We start from the raw sequence: 27928 nt of genomic DNA, 5'->3' as shown, positions 1-27928 counted from the left end.
CGTGCATTATACGTGGGGAGACGGGAGAACACAATGACAACCAGGCAGGCAGGAGAAGGGGAGAGAAGTGCTTCAAACCATAGGAAGAGGGTGAATACATCATAGTTAAAGCATGCCACTTCCAACATCCTTGCCTCCAGGAGCCAGTGTGGCATGCAACTGCTAAGAGCAGTGGGACACAGATTGGGAAGATCAGGGTTCAAACCCCTGTTCAGCCAGAAAGCTCACTGGTATCTACTTAACCCACTTTACAAGCCAGCTGCAAGGATAAAGGGGCAAAGCTCATCTCTGAGCTTCCTCGACAATCGTCATATTTTTAAGAATCACATCACAGAAATCCAAAGGCTTACAATACAAATTTACCTAGAGCCCAAAAGTTCTTCAAGCTTGGACTGTAAATCTACAGAGAAGGTCCTTCCAAGTCTTGGAATATTAGGGCAGCCAGAAATCACTACCATTGGTAGTGCAGAGGTTCTGAACTGGGCTCCCCACCCACCCCCTTTAAAAAAAAACCTCAAAGCCCCTGGGCTGTTTCTCAATTTGAGGGGAGAGAAATAATTAAGTTTGCCAAACCCGATTCAGAATCAAACCAAGAAGTGGACACAGTTCATTAAGCGCTACTATCCAGTGAAAAAATTCTTGAGTCCAGTAGCACCTTAAAGACCAATGACATTTTGAAGAGTATTAAGTTTTATGAGCCAAAGCTGACTTTGTCAGGTATCTGTATCTGACAAAATCAGTTTTGACTCATGAAAGAGTATATGCTACAAAGTGTTTTTTGTCTTTTAAGGTGCTACTGGATTTGGAATTTTGTTCTACTACTACAGACTAACACAACTAGCCATCTGAAGCTACTAGTAAGGTATAGAACCACCTCCTTATATTTGGAATTGAATTCTCAAACTGGTGAGTGAAAGTGTCCTAACATTATGAGTGCAGCGGAAGCTTCCACACACATACTATGAAATCAAGGCAGGAAAACTGCCTGTCTACCCTTGTGCCTAGCACAGGACAAGTAGCAGCAAGAAAGAAGAGAAGGAACCAGAGCCACACAGCATGCTTTGAAGCTGGCCAAAATAGCGTGGAGGAGGAGGTACCCAATTCCTTTAGCACGAACACTATAAAGAGCGGAACTCATTGCCACAGGATCTAACAAGAGCCATGAATTAAGATGGCTTTAGAAGGGGATTGGGCAAATTCATGAAGTAGAGGTCCATCAATAGCTACTAGGCATGATGGCCAAATGGAGCCTTCATGTCCATAGACAGTAAACTCCAAAATGGATTTAGGTCCCCATTGGGGAGAAAGGTAGACGTGAATGAATAATCAGGGCACAGGAGCAACAATGGTTTCCGCCTCTACTTGTGACCACCTTGTAGGCATTCGAAGGCATTTGGCTGGCCACTGTGTCCAACATGATACTGGACAAAATGGACTCCCAACTGCAGCCTGTGGAGCATATGGGCCCATATACAACACTGACAGACAAGAGGCTGGCTTGGCAGTTTGTCTCCTGGCCCATATAACAAGGGGCCTCCTGATTAACTGATTCACGCTGCCTCAAAAGATGTCCATCTCTCATTTTGAGAATTAGCATCCATTGGCAGACAAGGACAGAAGGCTATCAAGAAGTAGGTGTCGATCTTCTAGTACTGCGGGCAGGGGAAACAAAGCTACAAGTACTTCCAAGGACATTACTAGTTCCATATGCTTACACAATCTTCACTCCAAGGGAACACAAGGCACAGAAGCTATGCAAGTTAGACTTTCAAAGCCATTAAGAACTAAGTTTCAGGGTTAAAGGCTAAGCCACAAAAATATACCAAGGCTCAGAACTCTTATCTACTCTGAGCTAGCACTGGTGGTTAGCCTCCAGGTAACAAGTAAAACCTGTTCTCAAAAGGAGCTGAGGGCAACCCCCCCCCCAAGACTGTCTCAATATGGTTCAGTCTCATTTGAAAACCACTATTCTTTTTACTATGTAATCTTGAATTTTGGGATGGGAACGATCCAAAATTGCATCTTTTATTTGGGAGCCACACAGTGGCTTCATTTTTTCCTGAGAACGTTAAAAGCAAACAAAAAAGAAACAAAAACACAGCCAGATATGAAATTGTAGGGGTCTCAGTCCTGTTTATAAAAAGCTTGATGCATATCCAAGTTTCTGCTTTCAGTGAAGCATTTCTACAACTCCAAGCAAAGATGTAGCAGTTCCTAAAATTTAAGATCACTCTCCTGCCACTATTTTTTTGTTTTGAAAGGAGCGGCTCTGAGAACAAGGCTCAGAGGGAGTGACATAATGTAGGTTCCTTGTCATACTCCATGTCAATTATTCAGCAGTGTGCCTTGCTAAGCCTTTAAGCCAGTAAGCCTTTTGCATTCTCTTTTCATAAAACAGGACAAACACAAATACAATCTGAAACAGAGGTAACTCACCATCTTCACACACAAGAGAGCATTAAAAGTGTGACAAAAAATAGTGATACAACATTAAAGCCATCAAGAAAAAGGGAAGGAAACTACTGTAATGAGAGAGACAAGAGATCAGTATAAAAGCAAGTTTAGTTTCTCCACCAAGGAAGAAAACACGGCAACATGTCGGCTTTAGTGGAGGCAGGGGAGCAGCATTAACTGTCTGAACATCTGAGCAAGGGTTACTTGACACTTCTCATCCATTACAGAGTTTGATTTAAGTCAGGACACGTGCTCTATACAGCTCACGGACCTAGATTGGCTACACTTGCTGGTCTGTTGTGCAATAGGTAGGATATTACAGTACTTTGCTGCCTCCTCCTCAGGGAACTAGTCATGAACAGGGGTTGAGAGCAACACAAGAGTGGGAAATTTACAAAAGCCGCCTCCTCTCCAGCTCTATCCTGTCTCTGCAGAGCCCACACTGTTGAATCTATTTGTATACTTTTTCTCGGGAGCTGTATGTGAAGTTAAAAGTAGATAGGGTCGCTTTTCTACTTTGTTCTGCTAATTATCATCTTTTAATTCTTCTCTGAGCGCATGATTAGGACTACAGACAGTAGTAGCAAAAATTACCTCAATGGCACTAAAACTCTGAAGAGCAACAGATCAGATCTTTGGGGAGTATTGATTTAAATTTCAGTAGAAGATACCATTTTATTATCTGTGGATATTTTTTGAAAAAATTACTACTAAGGCTATTGTTTAAGGTGTCTCTGACTTTATTTTCTGTATGTGTAACAATCCTTTTTCTAATTGTGTGAACAAATTAGAAAAGTCTAACAAGCCACTGTACTTTATTGATTATTTTATTAAGAATACACTAGAAATGATACTAATATGAAAAAAATTGATGTGGTTTGCATACCATTTACAGTTGGGCACTTGCTATGCTATCTGGAAAAAGTGTTAATGTTCTTATCCCAGAATCATTTAGTCTTCGAAAAGCAAGATGTTTGCAGCCATCACGCACTCCAATTGAGGGCCCACCATATGTTTTTCAGAAGTGCTCCTGACAGATAATATAATTTGCACACCTTGTACTTTAAGGCTTGGATGTGACAGACCCAAGTATATCCAGATAAAAGGATCACAGAGTGTACTCATCACAGCAAACCCTGATTTACACTGAATGTGTAAAACAGACATGCCCAACAAACCTAGGCTCCTACTTGTTTCCCAATTCCAACCCTATATGCTATAGTTACTACTCCACATTAAAGCATATTTTGCAACCAGGGAGGGGAGGAAAGGTGATGGTGTAGAAAAAAAATGTTAAAATCACGAGCCCATATTCTTAAATTGAACAATAGCCTTGATTACTGTTTGGATCCTAACAAATAGAAACATTCATTCTGAGGGAATGGAATGGAATAAGAGAGAGCTGCTTTAAAATAGTACACCAGTAGCATGTAACATGGAGCAGGTTATCTAAACGTCCTCTATCAGCTAGTAGTAAGTGCTGCTCTCCGAAAGCAAATTACATTCATATATGGAGGTAATGCCCCAGGCTCAAGTTTATTGGAAAACAGGACAAAAGAAAATTTTTGAAATATGATACTTGATCTTTAACCTGAAACCTGACATTTATCTTTTAAATTGTGTCGATATCATAACTACGAATTCCAAGAGATACTGCGGTATGTTCTGTTCTCTTCAGGGATCGTATCTGCACATTACTGAAAACAGAAGCTGCTTGGCAAATTAGTAAGGTTCTTAAAGATGCGGGAATTGTTATCAACAGTCAAACAACAAAATTGTAAGAATATTTTAGATGAGAGAAGCAAGTTAATTCAGCCATGAAAAATGCTTTCTTCCAACTTCATTTAGCTTGGAAAGTGGTTCCCTACTTTGATTCGGCAGATCTATCCAAATGGATCCATGCCATAGCAACCTCAAGACTAGACTACTGTAACGCATTGAAGACAACTAGATTCTGACTGGTACCAAACGCTGCAGCACAATTGCTATCAAGCGCTGGGGAGAATATTACTCCTGTTCTACAGTTGCTACGCTGATTACCAATCAACTCCCAGGTTCAATTCCTTCATCATGGCCCAGGGCCCACTTATCTAAAAGGACCACCTCTGCCAATATGTCCTGCTGCAACAGCTGTGCTCCCACTCATTTATCGTATCTCAGAATGCGTAACACTGAATTGGTCAAGAGAGCACTTTTATAAAGAGAACAGGGTTGAAGCTTATTGCGTTGTTCCTTATATTATCTTGCTTTTACTGCAATGTTTTCTAATTTTTGTAATCCAGATCTTGTAATCCCAATTTTTCTTGATCACATTATTTTTCTAATTTTGTAATCTACCATGAATATCAGCAAAAAAGGATGATGGTTAAATTAATAAATAAAATTAGAATCTTGTGTGATGCATACTATCCCATGCCGGAAGCTTGAATGCCAAAACTGACATCAGAGACTCGCCTGTTCCAAAATGGGAACCAACTACTCCAGAGGTATTGCACTGTACCACACATTCCAATGTTTGGAATGCACTGATCAACCAATGAGTTTGCACACAGCCACTCTGGCTATTTTCAAGGCATGTGATGCTAGCAAATAAGTTCACAAAAGGTACTAAACCTACATCAATCAACTGATGTCTAAATTAAGAGTGCTTCTGACTAGTCTCTTGCAAGCAATTTTACTTGCCACTGGAGGCCAATGTGTCAATTACCCAGACAAAGGTTTCCTCATGGTATAAACTTATTAAAAAAATACCATCTTAGAGCCTCTTACCTGCTTGATATTACTGCACACAACCTTAGAATGGCATTTACATCATTGAGATTCCAAACAATGCCAACCAAATTACTTTTAGGCTGGTACTCCAAAAAACCAAAGGAGCGATGTATTTGTTTATGCGGTAGGTCAGCAGAGGACCTTCTTCACTATGTTCTAGCCTGTCCTTTGTTTACCAAACCCATAAAGAAATTCCTGGCCAAGACAATAAACAACATACACTCTTTCTCTGACTCTGATAAATTAGTGTACATGTTATCTGACGCAGATGCCTCTGTATCCTACAAAGTGACACTTTTTGCCTTGGCCGTTAGGAAAATAAGAGCAAGTGCAGTTTCTAAGAAAGCATCTCATCAGTCTGAGCAGTAAATCTGGGTGTGTTTTGAATAATTTTAATGTTGCTTGGTATTTCAGAATTCTTTTTAAATTTTATGGTTGTAATTTGTACATATGTTTTGTTTCGTAAAGGCCAATGGCCATATACAATAAATTTACCTACCTACCTATTTATTAAGTTTACTTTATATCGAGATAAACTACTTTAAGAAAGAGGGAGATTTTTTGTAGGCTTAAAAAGCCAAACCTTTAAGGAGACAGTGATCCAGTGATCCACGATGTAGCTAGAATCGTCCCCTTGCATGGCAGGATTAGAATCCTCTCTGCTAAACCCCATGCCAGTCACACAGCAGCAAAATCAGGTTACCCCACAGACAAGACAGGAATCTCTACATACTCAGAGGCCTCCCCATTAAAGAACATTAATGTGTATAGTAACTCAAAGAAAAAAACCTCAACAACAGCCTGATGAGAACTGAGCATGCTCTATGAGACAGCTGAGTGTCTGCTAAAGGAAAAATCTCAGGAGTGAGTGATGAGGTGTGGGCCAGGAGAATTCAAGCTGCGCCCCTCCATTCCCCAAAGGTCTGTAAGGCTATAATCTGGATCTTGCATTCTTAAAGTTTATCTTCCAGCTGCATACAAACTCCAATCACATTAATAGGTTTTTGGTGACTATGTTCCAGTAGCTATATCAAAATCTCAGGACAGACAAAGTCACTGAATTACCAACTAAAACCCTGGAGATTTCAATTTGACAACATTATTTACACAATATAAGATGCAGTTTTTCACAGAGCAAAAAGGAAAAAAAATAGCAGTGACACTGAAAAGGCACAGCAATAAAGATAGCTTTGGAGAGAGAAAAATCCATGCAGTTTTAAAACCTGAAGTGCAATAAAATCCAAGCTTGCTGCATTCAAATACATCTTAAAATGCTTTGAGAAAGATTTTCCGTACCTTTCAGTGCAATGACCTTGCTGGCAGGGTTCATGATTGCGCTGTCAGCAGAAATTGGCCGGCGAATGGGGTTGCTGGGATCATTCATGTCAATGATAACCACCTGGGCTTGTTCCCCTACCTTCTCTCGTATGCAGATGAACTTGTCTGACTCCATAGTCAGAGTGCTGAAGCCAATGTTGGCCGGATTAATGCCCAGGTTCTGGAGCTACAACACATAAAAGATCACGATGAAAGTCATCCAGCAGTTCTTTCACACCCTTCTTGCAATAGCTATACCTGGACAAGATCTAACTGAAATTGTTGTTCTGGGACTTGATCAAGTACTTCCATCTGATTTATTGAAGATATCCTTGAAAACCCCATGCGTCTATGAGGGCACTTCAAACACAACCTGTAGGTAGTCAGCACATGCAACAAACAGAACATCTCCCATTTAAACATGCACTGTCCCTCCAAAACTAGCACAAGTTTTCTTCCACTGTTAAATAAATGGTCATGCATGCAGCTGTGCAAAAATGACTGAATGCTACAAATACCAATTTTCATCAAGGGAAATCTCAAACTCTGGCCACTGAATAATAGTTGGTTCTACTCGTCAGTATCAAATACTACATCCCATCTTCCAAAAGCGCTAGCCTGACAACCTACAGGACCACCCATATAGAAGCAGCCAGAGTAAACATTCAGAGAATTGCTTTATAAACAGGCTGCTGTGCTTAGTGCCTGGAGTTTGTCTCAGACCTGCCTTATGCAGAGTCAGATCACATGCCCATCTATCCCAGTAGAATCTCTTACAACAGATAAGAGAGGAAGACAGGGATTCATTTAAAAACAATCAACTGGAAGTAACCCTCAGAATCTCCCAACCGTGGTATTGGAGAGCCTTCCATCGAAAAAGCCAAGGATTAAATCATGTACCCAAGGCAAACATTTAGCCTCTGTAGTGAGAGGCTAATTTCTGCTCTAATTGAGCTGCATTGTACCTTTACATCCTGATAGTAACAAACCACCTGTCTTTGACTGGGATTTATATATTGCCCTTCAGGACAACACAACACCCACTCAAAGCGGTTTACAAAGTATGTTATTATTATCCCCACAACAAACACCCTGTGAGGTGGATTAAGCTGAGAGAGCTCTGGGAAGCTGTAACTAACCCAAGGTCACTCAGCTGGAGGACCAGCAGAGGAGTGGGGAATCAAACCCGGTTCTCCAGATTAGAGTCCCGGCACTCTTAACCACTACACCAAAAAGGCTCAAGGACCTCCATTTCTACTCATGTCTAAAGAAGGGAGCTCTAACTCTTGAAAGCTTATTCTCTGAAAATCTTGTTAGTCTCTAAGGTGCCACTGGACTAAAATCCTGCTGTTCTACAGCAGACCAACATGGCTTCCCACCTAACTATCCAAATGTAATAGTGATTTCTTCTTCTTCAGGTAGGAAGATCTGAACAACCTCTCAGGGGAGAATGGACTCTAGCAGGGGAATTATACATTCTCTGGATAAGAGGAAAGAAGCTCTTTTCCATCTTGCTCTTCTCCTTGGATGGGCTCAAGCCATGAAGGACTAAATTTTTACCCAGAGACTCCATCTTGTCCATGTGTGAGCAACAACGGAGTCCCAACTCCGAGAACTAAGGCAATGATATAACTTTTAATTGTTACAGCTGCAAAAAATACTAGCCTATACTACTTAAGCATCCTTTCAGATGAATACCAAGTGTAGGGACTGCATGCTTTCACCTTTTCTTTGTATCTTTGCTCAGCCTAATGCTTGAACAAACCATCTGTACTTTAGTGAACTTTCTTACACGTGGAATGCTTGAAGACGGATTTCTGTAAACACACCATGTCTATTTGGTCTTGCTATCTAAAGAGTGGCAAAGGCCATCTCTTGAGCACAACAGCTCAAATTGCAAAGTTGCAATCGATCGTCTCTGGGCTAGCTTGTAAGTGAAGTGGGAGAGGAGGCCGCTATGTGGAGCCTAGAAATGGCAACACAAGTACAGAGTGGTGGACGTATAAATCCGTCCCAAAGATTCTATGATTTACTGGTGGCAGCAGTTGCTTCCTGGTTTGATTTTGATCCCCCTCCCAGTAGCGAGGAAAAGGGATGGCATTGGCAAGTGGAGACTTGGGCCTGCCATAGAGCTGACCTCCCAGGAGCCAAGGGAACAGGGCACGTGACTTTGTTCCTTCACATACACATAGGATCAGGAGCTAGAGATGAGAGGGCACAATGGTGGGATCTTGCTCCCCATGCTCTACCTATGGAGTTTTTCTTCAATTTTTCCCAACAAGAAAATGGAACACTTTGGAGAACACTGGAAAAAACTCTCATGAAATATTTTTTGGAATTAGAGAAATGCATTTTGTAAGAAAAAGTCTTACCCATTCAAAATATATAGTGCATTTTAGACAATATTAAATGACAAATTCTTATGCATGCTGTAGACATAGAATGATTTAAAAGATGTTTGTTTAAATGTGAATAATTGTGATGACAATAAGCTATAATGTGTTTGATGCAAATGAATTATTAAAGAGGCCAGAATGCTTTAAGTGTTATAAAGTTTAACTTGATACCCAAATATGCTGGTATCCTACTGTGACTGCATGAGACTGTTTCTGATCAAATATCCTAGTCTACTACAATATTGGTTTCTAATTTTTCCCCCTACCTCTCTTCCTCGAATGCTAAAAGTGCTTAATACAGACTTCACTCCAATGCCTCTGAGCCGAAAGCCTCTGCAGAAATTCCAAAGGCCTCAAGATCAAGATCCCCTTCTTTTAAAAAAATCCAGCCTGACTCCGAATTTGCACACTGACAGGTCATTTTGCTTTGTCTTAATAAATAGTACTGCATGTGTTTGGGATTTGTCTTTCAACCAATACGGCTACCGGAACTTCTACATCCACAGCCTAGATCACCAAAAGAGACGTGCAATACCTGCCTTTAGTCCCTTACCAGGATTACAGCTCAGTAGGAAGGACAACAACAATTTGTACTAAGAAAAGAGCGTAGGGCAAGGGTAACCATTAACCCATCCCCTCTGTTGACGATCATGATCCAGAGCCAAATTCCCCCTCCTCTGTTTCTGCTTTAGGATTAAAAAGTCCGCGAGGACATCAGACCACGGACCTCCCGGGTAAAGTGTAGCAGAGCCATAAGGACAGCAGTTGCAATCAAAGAAATGAACAGCAAACAAGTAGTTCCATCACGCAAACCAGATGTGTACCCTAATCCTCTGGTGTGCCACAAGCTATTTCTTGGAAAAACGGCTGATGCAGAAGGGGCTCTCTTCAAGGCAGAATGTTTAAGAAGCACTTATATAGCTAATACTTGTATGTGAATAGCTTATATATCACACATCCCACCACACCAGCTGCATATACCCTCAGAATCTTGGAGAAGGGAGCAAGCCAAACGAGCGGAATTTCACAAGGTTGGGGTGGAGTGAGAATGAAGGCATTAGAGCAACTATTACTAAGCAAACCACATTTTCATGTTGCAACTTGATTATCTTCTGCAGATTGCTGAAAGGAATTTAGCAAAGCTGCACCACTATGTAGAGAACACGTCATCACTTTATTCTGTTTTCAAGGCATACTGTTGTGGTTCAGGCTGGGAAGACCTGGGTTCAAATCCTTGTTCAGCCACAAAGCCTATTAGGTGACCTTGAGGCAGCTGCTTCCTCAGCTAATCCTACCTTACAGGACTGCTGCAACCATGAAACAGACAATTATCCCTATACTCCACATCAAGCTCCTTGAAAAGAAGGCAGGTCAGAGGCTGCAGCATGTTTAGCCTGGGGCTTTTGTGCTGTGTAATTACTTCTGAAAGGGCTCTTCTACAGAATTCCTCCTCTCAGTTCCCCATTTGTGCAACAGGGTGTAGTAAACGACAAAAAGGAAGAATGATTCATTCATTACTACCAGTAAGGGGGGTGGGGGGTAAAAGCTTGGAAGCAAGCATTCTGCAACCAGCAGCACTCTTTTCCTCCCATATTTTGTTTGCAAGGCTAGGTTTTTAAAAGCCAAAGTATTTAAAGTAGTTTCTCTGAAATACACATGGAACTTAGAAGGTTTGGGAAAAGTCCAACCTTATTATCAGAGCTATTTCATGTGCCTTGTTAAAGGCTCCACCTTCTCAGATCTGTTTTGTCCTTCCTTGCAGCCTCTGATAAAGACAGGGTGTGTCACACTGCATTTCTCAACTGCTGGTAAGGGTGGTGATTAGAAAAAAAAGCAAAAGGGGCCATACACAAGACCCCCCAAATGCTTCTTGAAGCAAAACTGCACCCAAAGGGTTTCCATATCTATATCTTGCTGTAATCTTGATGGGTCATCAGCCCACAACTGATTTTGAGGCATAGCAATAAATTCACATTGCGGCATTAATGTTTCTAAAACACTTCTAATGCATCACTGTGCCCTGGTGCTGCACATGGACAGGCTCAAAGCCCAACTGTGAAGTCAGAATTGCTGTACTAACAGCGTTCTCACCCCCATCACCACAAACATTTCCAGAGCCAGCAATAAATTAAAAAAGGAAAATACATCCTGGTTGGATCCTGTACCAGCCCAGTGAATATCTACTGCAACAGACCCCAGGACATGAGCTCTTTGGCTCTTGCCCCAGAGTTTGTGCCATGCCTAGGACTAAGTACTTGCAAACAGAAGAGAAACACTCAGTCCAAACGGCAGTCAGCTGCTGCCAGCAAGCTAGCAGGCTCTTTCCGACTTCCTTCCCTAATAAAAACACTTCTGGCCACTCCTAGCCTTGATATGGTAGGCCATTTTTGGAAAAGAGGATTAGGTTTCACCAATCTCTTCCAAAGTATATAAAGGATAGTGCCTTTTCTCTAATGAGTTGATAAAAATGAGCAATCATGGAAAGAAGCAAGTCTGCCCAAGATCCCATCCCTGAGCTCTGCTACAGAGCACAGGTTTCACCATGAGTATCACAGATCCAAACCCGGCCAATGTTCTAACACTACCACCTAACCCCCCCTGCTTTTAAAAGGACTTACATCCTAAGAGAGTGAAGGACTGTGCCACACAGACACATGTACACACACAAACTTTAATTCACACACAAGTAGGTCTCAATTTGTTTCCGCTCCAAGAAGTCTCTAACTGTACTGTCGAGTTTTTATTTTAAAAGCACACCTTTGTAAGAAACCATTCACAAGCTATTAGTAATGCACCACACCCTTTACTACAAGTACTATGCCAGCCAAGTTTTGTTACTTGATCTCAAATTCACACTCACTCAAGTTTCAGAATACCACTAACTACCCTAATCCAGGTGGTCGACTTTGAAATTTTTAAAATACCAGGGACATTTCCGACACACTGATGGGGCACAAAGATCAACATTTCTTTTGGCTGGATTCATCATGGAATTCAAGGCAGGAATCAGCCTACCTAGTTATTCTCTTAGGGTCTCATTCAGCCTTGTACTTTGAGTAAAACAACTAAATTTCATTTTAGTACAATTTAATCAGAAGATACACACATCCCTCATTAGAATACGTCTATGGAGTTATTGGCTTTGCACATATTTCTAGTTCTTGTTTTATGTAAAACATTATGTATTCCTATGTACTGGGAACCAGTCACATTTCCACAAGTCACTTCACTTTGCACGGCACCCCATAAAAAGGACACGCATGAACACGAAAAAGAGCCCTACCAACACCGTAGTGTTCCTTAAAATAATTTTAAAAGACTGCCTACAAAATCCTCTGCAAAAGGAAGAACAATCTCTTCCTTCTCCCATTTTTTAGCGTAAAATTGTTCCCACTTTGAGAACCATATTGGAAATATTTCTATCCCATTTAACCCATACAAGTTCATTAAAAACCCTTACAACTAGCTTAAAGCTTAAAAAGGGAAATAAAGTAATGACACAAATACCAAGGGACAATAGACAAAATCTGCCAACATAAAAAGAAAAACCTCAAATACTTTAGAAGTCAAGATGCAAAATAGTATTAAATCACTTAATCTGCTCCCAAAGTCCTCTATTTTTGGTCAGATATCTAAAAGCAATTGAGACAGATTATAGAGGGGTAACCTCACAGCCATCATGCCACAACTGAGAAGACTCAATCCTATGGGGCAGGGAAAGAGAAAGAATAGATTAAATTACTGGAGCATAAATTCAAAAGAGAAAAGGTAGTCCTTGGAACCTTTGCTGTGAACAGTTAGAAAATGGTCAGAGTAAAGTTCCTGACCTTAACAACTGCTGTTAGAAGCACCATAGTCCAATGCAAATGTTAGTTGTGGTTAGCAGATTGGGAACAGCTTCTTGAAATGCACTGCTCCTGCCATCTAAGGAATAAACGCCTTGATCACTGTAAAATTAAACTTTATAGCATTCAAAATACATCTTAAAGAACTCCTGCACATACTGGTAAGTCGGGGTGTACAATCTGGATCTGGGATTGGGGGAAAGGCTGGATTTTTGTCAATCTGGCTAAATCCGGCTTTCCCAAATCAAATCAAAGAATCATGGATCTGATCCAGGTTAGTCTAGGAATCAAATCAAAGAATCAAGGATAAATCCAGGTTAGTCTAGGAAATGTTGCTTCAGCTTCAGGTTGGTTCCATTCCTGGGCTTCTCCTATTTTTTTCCAAGAGAGTAAGGAAAGGAGGGAGGGGAACTGAAGCAGAATGAGGAGGCTGAGTGGCCCATCTGTGCAGAAGCTATCTGCTTGTCTTCTGTGAGTGACACTGGTTCAGTTTGGCTAAGTTGCAAGTTCCTTGCTTCAGTATGGTCTGGATGGAATTTGCTGTTTTGACATGATTTTCTGGTTTGATGTTGGTCCTCTTGCTTCATTTTGGTTCTGGGAGGATTCCATTCATTCCCTTGTTTCAGTTTGGTTTGGGTGGAATTCTTTGTTTTGACATGATTCTCTAGTTTGAGGTTGGTCTTGCTTCACTTTGGTTCTGGGGGGGATTCCATTCCCTAGCTTCAGTTCGGTTTTGTTGGGCTTTCTGTGCATTGAACTTGCATTTGGGAGTGTGCTTTGGCCATGGCAGCCTTGCCCCAGTGTGTTTCTGCAATGGGAGTTAGCTTTGATGTTTTCCCCATAAGTAACAACAGCGAGCTGTTGGGGACACCTTATTCAGGGGCCCATAGAATTGGAACCTGGGGTCTGATCTTCCTGAACCTGGGGAGAGGGTTCTTTAGAGGACACCCAAAAGTAGGTTTCCTGCAAATTTAGTGGAATTTGCTTGAAAAATGACACACTCTAAGTCCCCTGGAGAAAATACACACTTTAAGTTCCCGTAGAAAATAATGGCCAAATAAATCTAGGATTCTCTAACCTTACCAAACCAGATTACAGGATCTTACCCAGATTTCAGTGAAACTGGATTCCCCCCCCCCCCCGAAACTCAGATCTGGATTCCCTGGATTTGGGGGGGGGGCGGTAACAAGTCATTTTCAAGTGCATGAGAGCCTTTCTGTTCATGTCATACACTCTTGTGTTCACTACAAAATTTGTTTCTCTAATTTTTTTATACTCTCAGATGGCAAACATTAGGACACATATGCCAAGACAGCACAGGGTTCCAGCCAGCTTTTTCACTCAAACTTGCACAATTCCCTTCCTTACTACAGCCCCTGGTCCACATGGCTTTTGTTCACACACACTCTTGATCCTCAGCATAGCCTTCATGGGTGGTCAAAACATCAGCAGAAAAGCTGGCTAGATCTAACCCATAGCAATTTGCAGAACTCTAATAATTGGTATGCCCTGACCTGGATCGTCCAGGTAGCCTGATCTCTTCAAATCTGAGAAGCTAAGCAAAGTCAGCCCTGACCACTATTTGGATGGGAGACCAGCAAGGAAGTCTGGGGTTGCAATTCAAAGACAGACGATGGCAAAACCACCTTTGAACATTGTCTTATTCTGAAAACCCTATAAGGTCACCAAAAGCCAGCTGCGGCTTGACAGCACACACTCACAAAATATTTGGTATATTTCCAATTTTACTCGGAGAAAACTACAGGTGACTGGTTTGTTGGCAAAGGTTTGACATGCATTCAAAGCTTAACAGTTGCTTTTACATTTCATAAAGACGCTAAATTTTATATGCCAAGTTAAGTGATTCTTTTTGTATTACAGTCCAGTAATTTTGGTAAGAAAGCATTGCACATATTTTTCATTTTTTCTAACAGAAAAGCCTAGATTTTCTCCACAGCTTCAAATTTTCTGAACATTTTATATCCAAATCAAATCTCACTCTCTCAACTGCAAACAAGATCCTACTATACATCTGTACCAGTCATCAATATCCACCATTCCAGAATCCAAGATCTTAATAAAAAAAACAGTACTGCAGTTATCACTCAACAATGAACTTAAGGCATTTTAAAAAGAAAATTCAGCAGCTGCTTTAACAGCTAAAACCTAGCAGATGGTAATGTTCTCTCACTGAAGACCAAGCTTAGCCACAGTACTTAAGCAACTCACCCCAATATAGGTTTACCTTAATTATGGCCATCTGTCTGAAGCAACAATGCTGTTAAATTTGTGCAGAGCCACAGCCAAAGAAAAGCAGCTTACTTGATTACTGTGAAACTTGAACAATACAACAGCCACAGACAGTGGCTGCAATCAACCAGTTCAAAACTTTGAGACCACTTATGCAATCCTAAACAGTGGGTTTAGACAGGAGTACAATTGCACAGAACTGCACTGCTGGTAACAAATCTTGACTTCTGTTAGATGCAGAAGAAACTCTGGACCACTATTTCATAGCCACAGCCTTTAGGGTGAAGCTGTAGCTCAGTGGTAGAGCAACTGCTTTGCACACAGAAGGTCCCAGGTTCAATCCCTATCTCCACTTAAAAGGATCAGGTAGGAGCTAATGTGAAAGACACATCATACACATGAGATGCTACAAAGCTGCTTTCAGTTAAAGGATGCAAAGCTGATCTTGAGAGACCAATGATCTGAATCAGTATAAGGAAGCTTCATATGACAAACAACGCCCACAGCAATGCTATCCACGATGTTTAGGTGGTATACAGTCAAGCACACTACGGACTGTTCATGATAATGAGCACAGCTGGTTCTCAATATTCCAAGTCTTCCCTCCCCTCCCAGTTATCCTCTTGTATTCAGAGCTAAGATTCAACGTGGTTTCAACACATACTTAGTACAGCCATAGCCACAATTAGTTACAATGTTTATGCCTATATTCAGACGTTTCAACAAATGGCAATTTGTTTCCTGCCCAGAACCCAGGATGGTTGAATCTGAAGACTCTGCGCTTCAGAAAGTCATTGGAATGTTGACGGGTGTCGGCTGATTTTCCAGTGATCAACAGGGATCAGTATCGTTTCAAGTAGTTAAGAGGGCAGGTGCCATTTTAGAAAATTAATGGGCAGCATGGTTTGCCAAATGCAGCATGATTGGTTGTTGTGGGTTTTCCGGGCTGTGCAGCCATGGTCTTGGCGTTGTGGTTCCTGACGTTTCGCCAGCAGCTGTGACTGGCATCTTCAGAGGTCACAGCTGCTGGCGAAACGTCAGGAACTACAACGCCAAGACCACGGCTATACAGCCCGGAAAATCCACAACGACCATCGTTCTCCAGCCGTGACAGCCTTTGACAATACATCGCAGCATGATTAATTTTGCCCACAACATACCGTCATGTATACAAGAACATACTACTGAATGTTTCAATGTTAACAGTTTAATATCCAGATATGCTTTAAGCCCTATGAGGACTGCAAAAGACTGTATATTATCTATCCACTCTTTACTATAAAGCGCATTTTACATTTTCATGTTAATTTTCTTCTACCTTTCAGATAGCAAAAACCAAAGTACATGTGCTAAAGCAGCATAAGGTGTAAGAGTTCGCAGCTCTTTAGTACTGGGGTTTCTCTGTAATCTTCCTTGTTACTGATACTCCACCTTGGGGACCCAAAACAGCTTGTATCGTTCTCATTTCCTCCATTTTATTGTAACAACTCAGTGATGTAGGTCGGGCCAGTCACACACATATAGCCTAAGGTCACCCAACGAGCTTTCATGGCCGAGTGAGGATTGAAACCTGGGTATACCACAGCTTAATCCAACGCTAACCGCTAAACTACACTGGCTCAGACTGGTATAACTTTGCACAGGATTGCGCTGCAAAGCATGTGTACATTTAGATTTCATAAATATATCAGCCATCATATAAAACCACTAAATCAAAGGATTTACATTTTTTAAGCATTAAAATAAGCTTTGGCTTAATACTGAATATATTTCCACTTTTGTGAAAATTTCCATTTTGCCTAAAAACAAACTTCTGATTACTTCTGTTTAACCAGAATAATCTCTGAAATGCCACTAGATTAACTGCAAGTTGCATTCTACACTTGAAGGTGGAGTACAAAGCATGCACTGGTGTTGAAGCAAGATTTACTGCAAGTTACAAGCATGCAATTAAAGAGACAGAAACACATTTCTAATCTCCCAGGAAGCAATTTTGTACGGACTCTGCCATTTGTTTAATTACATGCCATTTCAAGTTTATTCCTGAGCAGTACTTTAAGAAAACTGCATCTGAAGAAGTGAGCTGTGACTCACGAAAGCTCATTCCCTACCACTAATTGGTTAGTCTTATAGGTGCTACTGGACTCTTGCTCTTTCCCAAGAAAACTGCAGTATGCCACTAGTGTGACTTAGGACCTTAACTTTACTATAACAGGCAAAAGGTACATGAATCTAGAAGTATTCCCCAACTAGCTTTAGAAAAGTCAACAACTGGAGTGCTGTAACTTTTTTCCAAAGAGAAAGATCATGATGTGCAAGGCAAACATTGTAGATTATTGTCACTGAACCCCAAGCACTGGCATCCATCTGAGGGTAAAGCAGACTGACAGCAGCAAGTTTGCCGACCTCTTCCAGGAAAGAAATCAGCATTATTTTGCTAAGAGAAAGGGGCCTTGAGCTGCCCCTGTCCAAAGGAAATGCAGAAATGCTGAGAATGCACCATTTGCTAGCTTTGATAGCATACAAGCGGATGCAAGCCATTGTTCTGTTACGTGACACAAAATGGGGGAGGGGGGCATTTATTTTCAGCCAGCAGAAGTTGTCAAGTTTGCCATTTAATGTAGTCTTTCTAGACTGTTTCTCAGACTTGAAACCCAGGGTAGATTTTTTAAAGAACTAGAGAGGCTCTTCTCTTATACTCAGACAACCTATATTTTTTCAGCTCCCAGAAAAAAGAGCAGGATCGCACCTGCAAGATAGCCAGGCAGGAAGGAGACCGATTTCATGGCACACCTATCACCTAGGCTACATTAGGCACTTGTAGTTTTAAAAGTACCTATCCTTTCAGAGTTCAGGAATAGAACCACGGTTTGTGGACATTTCTGGGACTGCTCTGTACTTACTGACTGCAGCACAGGTTGCATCAGGGAATCTTGGAAAATCCATCTGATCAGGAGAAAGTCACGGCTTATATACTGGCTGGGGAGAAAGGGGTTCAAACAAGCATGGAGTAGCGGATATATCTGAACACAAAGCCTGTTTTCAGAATGCTCAACAAGACTGATGTTTTCTCCTCTCATTTTAAAATGCTGAGATTTCAATTTAGTGCATGTTTCATTCATAAATCCATAGTGGTATACTTGTTTTAATGTTTTAATCTAATGAAGCTTTTGCACACCAACAAGGACTTTAGTCCCATTTCATCAAATGACAAGTATGCATGCATTAGTTTGCAATATCCAGGTCTGGTCAGTTATTCATATCATTTTCTGATTAAAATCTACAGTTTAGTTATGATCTCCATAAGTAAAACTATTCTTAATCGTGCCACACCTCATATTTTTAAAGTGGGCACAGTTAATCGGAAGAGTTGCTGGATTTCTGGAAGTTCCTGATTTTTCCCCATTAAGCCCTTTTAAAAATCTATTCGCCTGCATCAAGTTTTAGATCGTTCTCCTGTATCCAAGAATGGAGAAAAGACAGCTTAGTTAAAAACCTCAATTAATTCTTGCATATTACCTAATATTGCTCTGGTTCACAATATACTGCCATACTGAAGGATGGTTTTCCAGCTAGAGAAGGAACACAATGGGCCATCATGGCTGCCCAAGTTCTACTTCCCAAATACAAACCATTGCTCATCCTGAACCCACTTCAGAAACAAAGTTCCCACTTTGCCTGTGGTCTACTGATGCACAGCCACCCCTCCAGCTAGAACAGGCATGCCAGAGTCTATAGCTTGGCATAGCTGTTTGAGATCTTTCCTGCATTTCTCAGGGGGTCACTGCACCCCTATGGACAGCATATGCAAGAACAACCAATCTGGAATAAATATTGTCATAGTAGCATAGCTATGCTATTATGCTATTAACAAGCCTGCTCTATACAAGAACACTCTTGGCCAATAAAAAAGCACCAGCCATCACTCTTCACCTCAACCACTACTTTAGAATTAACCAGGGTTTCAAATAACCCACTTTGCCTGCTCACCATAATCTTCTCTAAGCAATTAAGCTTTAAAAATGTGGTGCCTGTAATTAATATAGGCAACTTTTTTACAACATTTGTAAGCCTGCCTAAGGCAGGTAAAATAAAATCAGAACACAATTCAAAGAATAGATTTTTTTAAGCCAACAGAAAAACTTAGTTTCATGAACTTCCTTTTGAAGACTAAAACAGCAGGAATAAATCAGAAACCTTCAGCCAAATTAGCTATCTTGAAAAGGGAATTCAGAGGCCTCTCTCAGCATGTGTTCATCAAGTATTAACCAGGAAGCATAATTTAAAAAGACAGAGCCAGTGGAGATCACTCCTCAAAGGACTGGTTAATTTCATCTTTGCCTCCCCGAAGTCTGTCAATTTCACCTCTTCAGTCTATAACAGTGTGAGATGGCAACCAGCAGGTACTGAGGAATGGAAATGGACTACAGCTGCCTTCCAGAGCCATGCTTGGATCTGGAGAGGTTATAATGGGTTGAAGTTTCCCTTCTGGCATTTTACAGCCCCTTCACACAGCTTCAGTGTATAGCAAAACCTTTGCCCTGTGTCAGATACACCTCCAACATATCTGTCATGCGTTATGGATTTCTTGCTGCAGTGAGTAGTATACCTCTGAGAATATGCAGAGGGAAACCAGTTTTGCAGAATGGTTGCTAGCAGCTTATCTTGCAGGTGTTTTGGTTACTATTTCCTGGCAGGCCTGAGAATGTGACCTTGAAGTTTCAGCAGAGACTGCACCAAACTTCTAAAAGACTAAGCAGAGCTCATCCTTTCTCTCCTCCCCTCTTCCCATGCTCAGCCCGCCAAAATCCTGACTTTCTTTCCTAGTGGAGGGTGGGGACTTTGACCTACAAGTAACCTTGCTTTACTACCTTGAGTCACTTCAGCCAATGATCCTGTCTGACCATCTTGATACTGCTATTCTTCTTTAATAAAACCAACTTTAACTCATTCACTCCCATGATGCAGTGAAGTGTTTTTGGAAGTACCTGCAAGACCTGCCACCAGCTGTGTTTTTTAAAAACTACCCTTGCCGGCTAACACTGCATCTCCGGACACGTGTTCTTCATGTGTCATGCAGAGACACTCTCAGTCTCACTAGACACACACACAAGGACCATTTGCAATCTTTGGGCTTTCTGTGGAATGTAATCATTTTATGTCCCGTTGCTCATCTAAAAAAAAAAAGTTGGGTGTCACTGGACTCTAACATCAGTTCTGCATCTAGCAAGGTGGACTGTGCCAGGATGTTTTATCATGTCCCAGAGCTTCCTTTTCCTATTTTAAATTTCTGTAACATCCAACCAGAGAGCTGAGAACCTGGAGAACTCAAAAGCTGGCACATTTCGTTAGTCCTAATAAAAGGTGTTATGCAGGTTGTGCTCGGGTTTTACAGACAACTTACCACTCTACCCATTCTCGCTTTTAAAAAACCTCCAAGCTTTCTCCTTCTCCTTACCTAAGACACCCCTCTTCCACTCATCTCAGGTGTCTGGCCTTCTGTATCATCAAGGCTTTACCAATTCCATTTAACACTTCTGTTTTGACATAATTTGCAAAGTGACTGTGACCTCTGAAGACGAAATTTCTTGACACATAAAAATGGTAAAAGAGTTTGACATAGGACGGTAGGCACCTTCAGCCCCCAATGCGGCCACTTACTGTCTATGCTGAAACAAACCTGATTTCACTAAAGGAATCCGCATGTTAAACTTATTTTATTTATTTTTATTATTGATAGTCTGCTTTTCTCAGATTGCAGAGGCATCACTCCACCATTACTTTGGCATCATAATCAAAGATGTCATCACACAGAAGGACAGCACTGCTGCTCAAACATCCCCTCCATATACACACATTCTTATGCCATATCTGAGTGTTATTTTAAGTTAATGCTTTAACACACTATGTAGAATTCTTCTCCCTTCCCTCACCACTGCCCACTGAGCTAACACACATTTGAAATTTGGAGCGCCAGCTGCCTTGTGAGCTCATTCCCCCTTCTCAAGAAGTGATGGAACGCAAGAGGAATTCAGGAGGACCTCCCATCACAAAAACAGCATGCAAAGGAGTCATGCACAGCTTCCCACCCAGCGAGGTGCTCTTCTGGAAGTGAGAGTCAGAACCCTCAGCAACGGCTAAGAGGATACCAGGACACCTCATTTTGCACATCTCACTACACTTGGGTAAGAAGTGTAGAAAGCAAGGGTAAATAGTACAACAAAAAATAAGTAGAAATGTTCTTCTACCTTCTACTATCCATGCAAGGTGGCCCTTAATTAGAATTAAAATGTCAGCTAGAGTGATGATGAGTCGAAAGGTATGAGGTGCTAAGGGTGCGCTGTTGTTGCTTAGTAAAATTCTATACATTCTTGCAAATTAATACACTCTGAAAACCAACTAGTAAAACACGTAACAGGGGGAGGGAGGAATCAAGTTTTAAAAACAACACACCAAGCAACTTCAGCCTTTATGAAATGTACCCCTCTCAGTGATAACAGGCTAGATCCTATGAATCGATTTCATTAAAAGCTGAGTCCTCTTCTGGCAGAGCATGCTTCTTGCATTGGAGGATGGCTGTGCAGTTCGTGAAATGGATTCATTTAATACAACCATAATGCATATAAACACGATTACAATGTATTAATGTATTCAACTAGTATGGAAACATGTACTGAATAATTATTTAAACTTCACCCAATAAAATCATTTAAAAAACCAAAGCAATACAACATTTTCTAGGAAAATTTTGAATTTCCCAAAGGAAGAACAAACTGAACAAGCCCCCCAATATGTGGGTGGATGGATGATACCAGGAAGGCACTCAGCCAATCTCAGTAGGCAAGTGATCTGCTGCTAGTAACATTTTGTTATCATTCACAGCTGTAAAGTGCCTCTGGAATACAATTCAGCATAGAATAAAATACACACATGGCCAAATTATCTAGCAAGCTGTCATCTGTGGCAAGTGATTCTTGTCTAGCACATGCAGGCGTCTTCAGGAAAATGTGCATTTTCTGTGAACGCCAGCTTTCAACAGACTTGCTTCCATGCTGACAAGCAGGGACTTGTCAGATAAGATCTTAACAGTTAGCATACATAAAAGCTAATCCACAAATCATTTGAAGCAATACCAAAGAAATGTAAAGGAATAGGTCAGAAGCAAGCAGCTTGAGACATCAGTTATAAGTTAGACAGCATCAGAGGGGAAACGTTCGAAAAACTTGGGGACTTGGGGAATTAAAATCCCCCTTGAGAATGGAGAGAAAAATGGAAAACCTTAGGGAAGACTGAAAAATCTTAGGTTTTCAAAGTCACCAGTTTAAAATTGTCAATACACACTGTTGCAAATTGTGAGTCCATTAGAAAAGTTCAGGAGCAAAGAACAATATGGTACATGATGGATGTTAAGCAATATACACACACAGAGAAGATGTGGGAGAGAAATATACAGGGCAAAATGGAAATCTTTTGTTTAAAAATACTTTATTTAAAACATTTGTTAGCCACCTTACTACTATGCAGGAATTCAAGGTAGCTTACAATATAAACAAAAACGACCACAGATTTTTTAAAAAGTTTGAAACAACACAAAGTTTAAAAGCATCAGTTTAGGATTGCCAGTAACAAAAACAAAATTACTTAAAAGCAGTCCTAAATAAACATTTCTTCAGCTGCCTCCTGAAGATCAATAAAGTCGGGGCCAAGCAAACTTCCCTGGGGACACGGTTTCATAATCTTGGGGCTGCCACCAAAAAGGCCCTCTCTTGTGTATCCAACAGGTGAACTTCTTCAGCTGATTGGACAAAGGAGCCTCTCTCTGATATCTCAATCCCCAGGGCAGGAACATATAGGAGAATACGGTCCTTCATATATCTTGGTCTCAGGACATGTAAGGCTTTAAAGGCCAAAATCAACACCTTGACTTGTGCTTGGGAGCAGACTGGTAGCCAGTGTAATTGGGACCCCAATATTATAACAGATCGAGGAAGGTGTGATGTAGACGTAATGAGTCAGCATTAATTTGGATCTCTCACCAGCACTGGCATCCTGCATTCAGGACTGCGATGCTTTACTAGGTCCTAATACTAGTACTAGTCTTAGGACTTGGTTTCCCTTGTGCCCAGCATCTCCCCACTCTCATCCACCACAGTTTTTGCTTCACACCAAGCCTGAAGAAACGCACCAGTGGTTTGCTCAGTACTTTGAGAATTCTGGACGAAGTAGTAACTTTACTAAGACTTCAGGGTAGTGGTGACAGCATCTCTAGAACATCTGACTGGATTACTGAACAATACTTTGGACTTGGTGGGGGAACATTTTTAATGTTACAGAATGCAGAACATCTTCGGATATTTAGACTAATATATGAGGCTGCCAAGCACACCTCTTCTATCTATGATATAGGATGGACAGGCATTTGTACAATAAAGCCTATGACTCTCATCCTTCAGAAAAGGCCTTGTCACCATGTTGCAGAAGCAATAACTTAACGAATGCACAGATCATTTTCCTCTGCTTTCTGTATCATGTGAGAGACTGTCAAAGGTTGAAACATACACAAAATCAAGGAACAAAACTATCATGTAAAAAGAGCTGTTACTTCCAATTCATGCACTTGTTTGGAGTGCATAATTCCGTTTCAAGAGAGGAACTTGAGATGTTAGCATTTAAAAATGTATTTTCCGGGGCCAATCAGGATATAAACACAATTAAATACAGACTGTGTACAGCAAAGATCCCACCAATGCGTCTCCTAGCATTCACTTCCTTCTTCCTCAAAGTAAAGAGACAATCCTGGCTTTCTTCTAACCTCCTTGAAGAAGAAGGTGCTTCAGAGGAGCCAAGAAAGGAGTGCCTTTGTGTCTTCAGGGAGTTCCCTTTCAGAAACAGCTGCCTCTGTTGTAGGACCATGCTTCACTTGGAATCATCTTCCACCATTTTGTGCCCAACCCCCACAGCAGCCGTACTGTGGTAGTGTCTACTGCCTCATCTCAAAATTCCAAAAGAGCCTGTAGGGTCAACAAGGTTGGGACCTGGTCTACGGTTACTATGATTACATGCAAACTGCTCCTATGCACGTTTAATTAGAAACAAGTCCAGTCACGTTCAGTGACACCTATTCATAAGTTTAGAGTACAATGGATTGCAATCCAGGTATGAATTATACACTATTGGAGAGCTGAATGAACATTTAAATACTTCTCACATTTTCTGAGTTTCTGTATTATAAAAATAAGAATCTTCTGATTCTGGATTGTAATGTTTAGGTCTACATACTAGCACAGTGCTATTTTTAGATGCACTCAAGAATTCAAGTAGACCCAGTGGGATCTCCCGTACACTTTCCCTAACGGCTATCCTTATGGAACATGATATACTGCTCAAAACACATTTCACTTACAAGAGAGGTTTACCATGAGGCAAACAGGAGATGCTTTTTTGACATGCACAAGCCCCAAACTTCCTTGCATAACTGGAACTAGCTGCATGGTTCTTTGGATCCAAGCTACTCTTTCTAAGCCCAGATAATAAAACCTCTTGTGCTTACTTATAGAGTTGCTGCCTTCTGGTGCCAATTTATTCTTATTCTACCCAACCTGAGTACTTTAAAATGTAGAGCTGCTGCACTCAATATTTGTCTTTTAGTATATTTACAAAATTTAAGAGTAATATGCCAAAATTGTACAATATACTTCATTGCATACAGTATTGAATGCATGCTAATTTCTCCCAAGCTTGTCCATTCTACCTTGCAAAATTCAGGCTTTAAATTTTTTAAAAATTCTGTATCTCTATCCACAACCACTCATGTTTTGCCATTGTTACTCTCACAGAAAACTTAACTTCACCATACTTAACTTCTACTTCATAGAGTGTCCTATTACATAAGCCATCATTAGGATCATTTACTACTAGACCACCTAACCTTCAGCCATTTGTGATACAATGACAGCCTGAAAGAATCAACACTTTTCCAAATTACAAAAATTATATGGAGTCTGACGACTGAATACGTGAGAGGATGGGACTCCACTTGACTACTGAGCTGAAAGACTGGAATGGAGATGTTCATCATATTCAGAAAACAATCAAAAAGCTTCCCTGCCTAATGACTGTACCAGATGAATGTCTAGTTTACAGGTCCAATTTCAGTTTGTAGAAGGAGCGACTTTGCATACTGGTAAGAGCGGTGTATAGTGTTTTAAATCAATATTCCCCTAAAATGATCTGACAGGGCATCTGAAAAAGGAGTACAGAAATCTTGGTTACCTGTCACTAGCTAAGAAGTTACTGCAAATTACCACAGCACGCAGGGAGGAAGTGTGCAAACCCAAAGATCCCCCGGGCACATTTATGCAGCACTGAACCACAGCTGGCATTAAAGCTAAACAAGAGCTGCAGGCCAGGCCTTGACAAATTTTCTTCGGCTTCAAAAGCCAGCCCAAAAATCTGGGAACCACTTATTTTTCAGCCTTCAAGGTTTTCTATTTTAATGACTATACTTTCTAATTATTGCTACCACAAAACGTTACCCTAAACTCTTCACAGTTTCTTATCATTTATTTAAAGCTGTAACAAATGTGCTGTAGTACATAAATAAGTATGGGATAACCCTGGCTGTCATCACAACAGAAAGCTAACTTCAATACTTCACCTAAATAAGCTTTATATTTCTTCCATGAATCACCAAGAGACACTTTAACTAAACGACTGCAGAAAAGGCTAAAGAAATTTCTTGGTGCCATAGCAAGCCCTGGTGTAGGCCAGATGCACAGAAGTCACTCATGACTGTGGAGGGGTGGCCAGTTTTCTTTATGCTAACCACTTCATTGCCAAAGCAACAGACTACAAAAGGTGACTGCCAGCCTGAAAGTGAGGAGGGAGGCAGGTTTCATCTGTCGCATCAAAAGGTGACAGTGGCAGGCATGTACAGTCTACATCTTGAATAATGTATTCCAGGTCTGCTTTCTAATCAGCTAACAGAGGCTGAGCTAAATGGCACACAGAGGAGACTTTGCTGAGAACCCTGTCTAAGGAACTCAAAAATACCTTGCTTAAAATAATCCAGACACTAACAGACATTCTTTGCTCACCATAATCCAAATGCATTTAAACTAAAATAGAAGGAAAGTTTTTGAAAACAACTTGAAAGTGACCTGTGGACCACTCTGCCAGTTTATTTAGCACATGCACAGCCTGCTTTTCATAAATTTTATACCTCATTTTTCAGACTATAGGTTAACCTATAAATTGGTTTGAGCTTATAACAAGTCTTGGGGGGGGGTCTCATTTTCAAAGTTCTGATGTGCGAGGAGATTCCAGTTCCCACACAACTGCAATTGACATTACTTTGTGGACTTTGCTGTAGCTCTCTGCCTCTCAATCACCTTCCTATTTAAAACTTCTGCAACAAGAATCCATTTACAAAGAGGTTAAGAAGTAAATCAGAAGCTGTTACATGACAGGTAAAACAGTGAAACACCCTCCCCAAACCCCACTTTGTGGTGGCTCATGAGTTTTTGAAGCTATTTTCTCTCCGTCACCATTTCAATACCATTTTCTATTTTATCTCTAAGTGACCCTAGCCAATCCAGCAGCATAGAATTGGCTGAGGATCCATGTCTCCCCAGTTGCAGGCACTTGAAGCCTGAGAATGGAGGAAGGAGCTGAAAGGCAAGAGCATCAGGCCTGTGTACTTGAAGGACCTAATGGACACTAGCCAAGGATCTATGTACCATATATTTGTTCTTTATACTCTGTTTTGTTTATTTAAATCTAAATAGTACTAAATAGTATTTGTCCCCGCCCGGGAGAACAAAAAAAATGAAAATAGATAAATTACAACACCATAAAAACAACTGATGGCAAAACTAATTGCTATGACCTGTTCTGTAGGAAAAATCTAAAAGGAAAACATCCTTATTGCTGGGCCCACCAGGCCAGTACTTTGCCACACCAAAAGTGCTGTCAGTCAAGTTGCCTCAGGAATATAAATGCTGCTTTTAATGGTTTTTGGAGCCTCCTGAACACACAGAGAAATGCATAAATGTAATGCACTTCCCAGGAGGCACAACATGCTTGTGAAAACAAGATGTCTTTTGAACTCAGTTCTAAACCAATCAAGAAGCAATCATTTTAAAGATCAGCTGTTTCTAGGGAAGAAATGTTGCTTTTCTACACAGCTTCTTCCTCGATCATTCTAGTTCAGAAAGGCCTAAAGCAAAGTTTTATTTTATTTCAGAGAACTCCAAATAAAGGGCAAGGTTCAGGTCCAGCAGCACCTTAAAGACCAACTAGATTTCCAGGGTATGAGTTTTTGAGAGTCAAAGTTCCCTTCTTCAGAAAACTCAAAAGCTCTCAAAAGCTCATATCCTGTAAATCTAGTTGGTCTTTAAAGTACTACTGGACCCGAATCTTGCTCTTCTACTGCAGACCAACTTAGCTATCCATCTGAAGCCATCCAAAAGGGAACACCTTCAAAGACATCAGAAGACCTTTAAAAAAGCTCAAGCACTGAGCAATGGTGAAGTTAAGCAACACCACAGAACTACAACACCACCTTCCATGGACAAATTTTACCGTATCATCTTTTGCAGCCCTCACAGCAAGATCTCTGGTACAAACCACAAAAGAAGTTTTCCAGAGCTGTTACTGGTGTGGTGCGCATATATTGGAGGATCTACCAACTTCCAAAGAGGCAGTGCTGAAAAGTCATTCAATAGTATTTCTTCCTTACACAGAAATTTCATAATTGAGTATAAAAACAATTAAGAGCTCAAATGAAATTTGAGTCAGATTTGGAGAATCCTGCTGACCTAAAACATCTGTAAAATTTTCAAATCAAGAGTGTTTCAGTACAATAAAGAAATTCAGGAGTATAAAAGATTAACA

At 40.8% G+C, this 27928-nt stretch overlaps 1 protein-coding gene across 1 annotated transcript in view; it reads right to left on the bottom strand.

Annotated features, from left to right (window-relative positions):
- The window catches only part of CLTC (clathrin heavy chain), a 76191-nt gene that overhangs the window by 43998 nt on the left and 4265 nt on the right, over window positions 1–27928 (bottom strand). The window contains exon 2 of the mRNA XM_055001695.1: window positions 6523–6730. Within this exon, the coding sequence (XP_054857670.1) occupies window positions 6523–6730 (208 nt within the window). The remainder of the gene's footprint in view (window positions 1–6522; window positions 6731–27928) is intronic.

Source organism: Eublepharis macularius, chromosome 17 (assembly GCF_028583425.1).
Source record: "Eublepharis macularius isolate TG4126 chromosome 17, MPM_Emac_v1.0, whole genome shotgun sequence".
Lineage (NCBI taxonomy): Eukaryota > Metazoa > Chordata > Lepidosauria > Squamata > Eublepharidae > Eublepharis > Eublepharis macularius.
The sequence above is the reverse complement of the archived record's forward strand: the minus strand, read 5'-3'. Positions and strand labels throughout refer to the sequence as shown.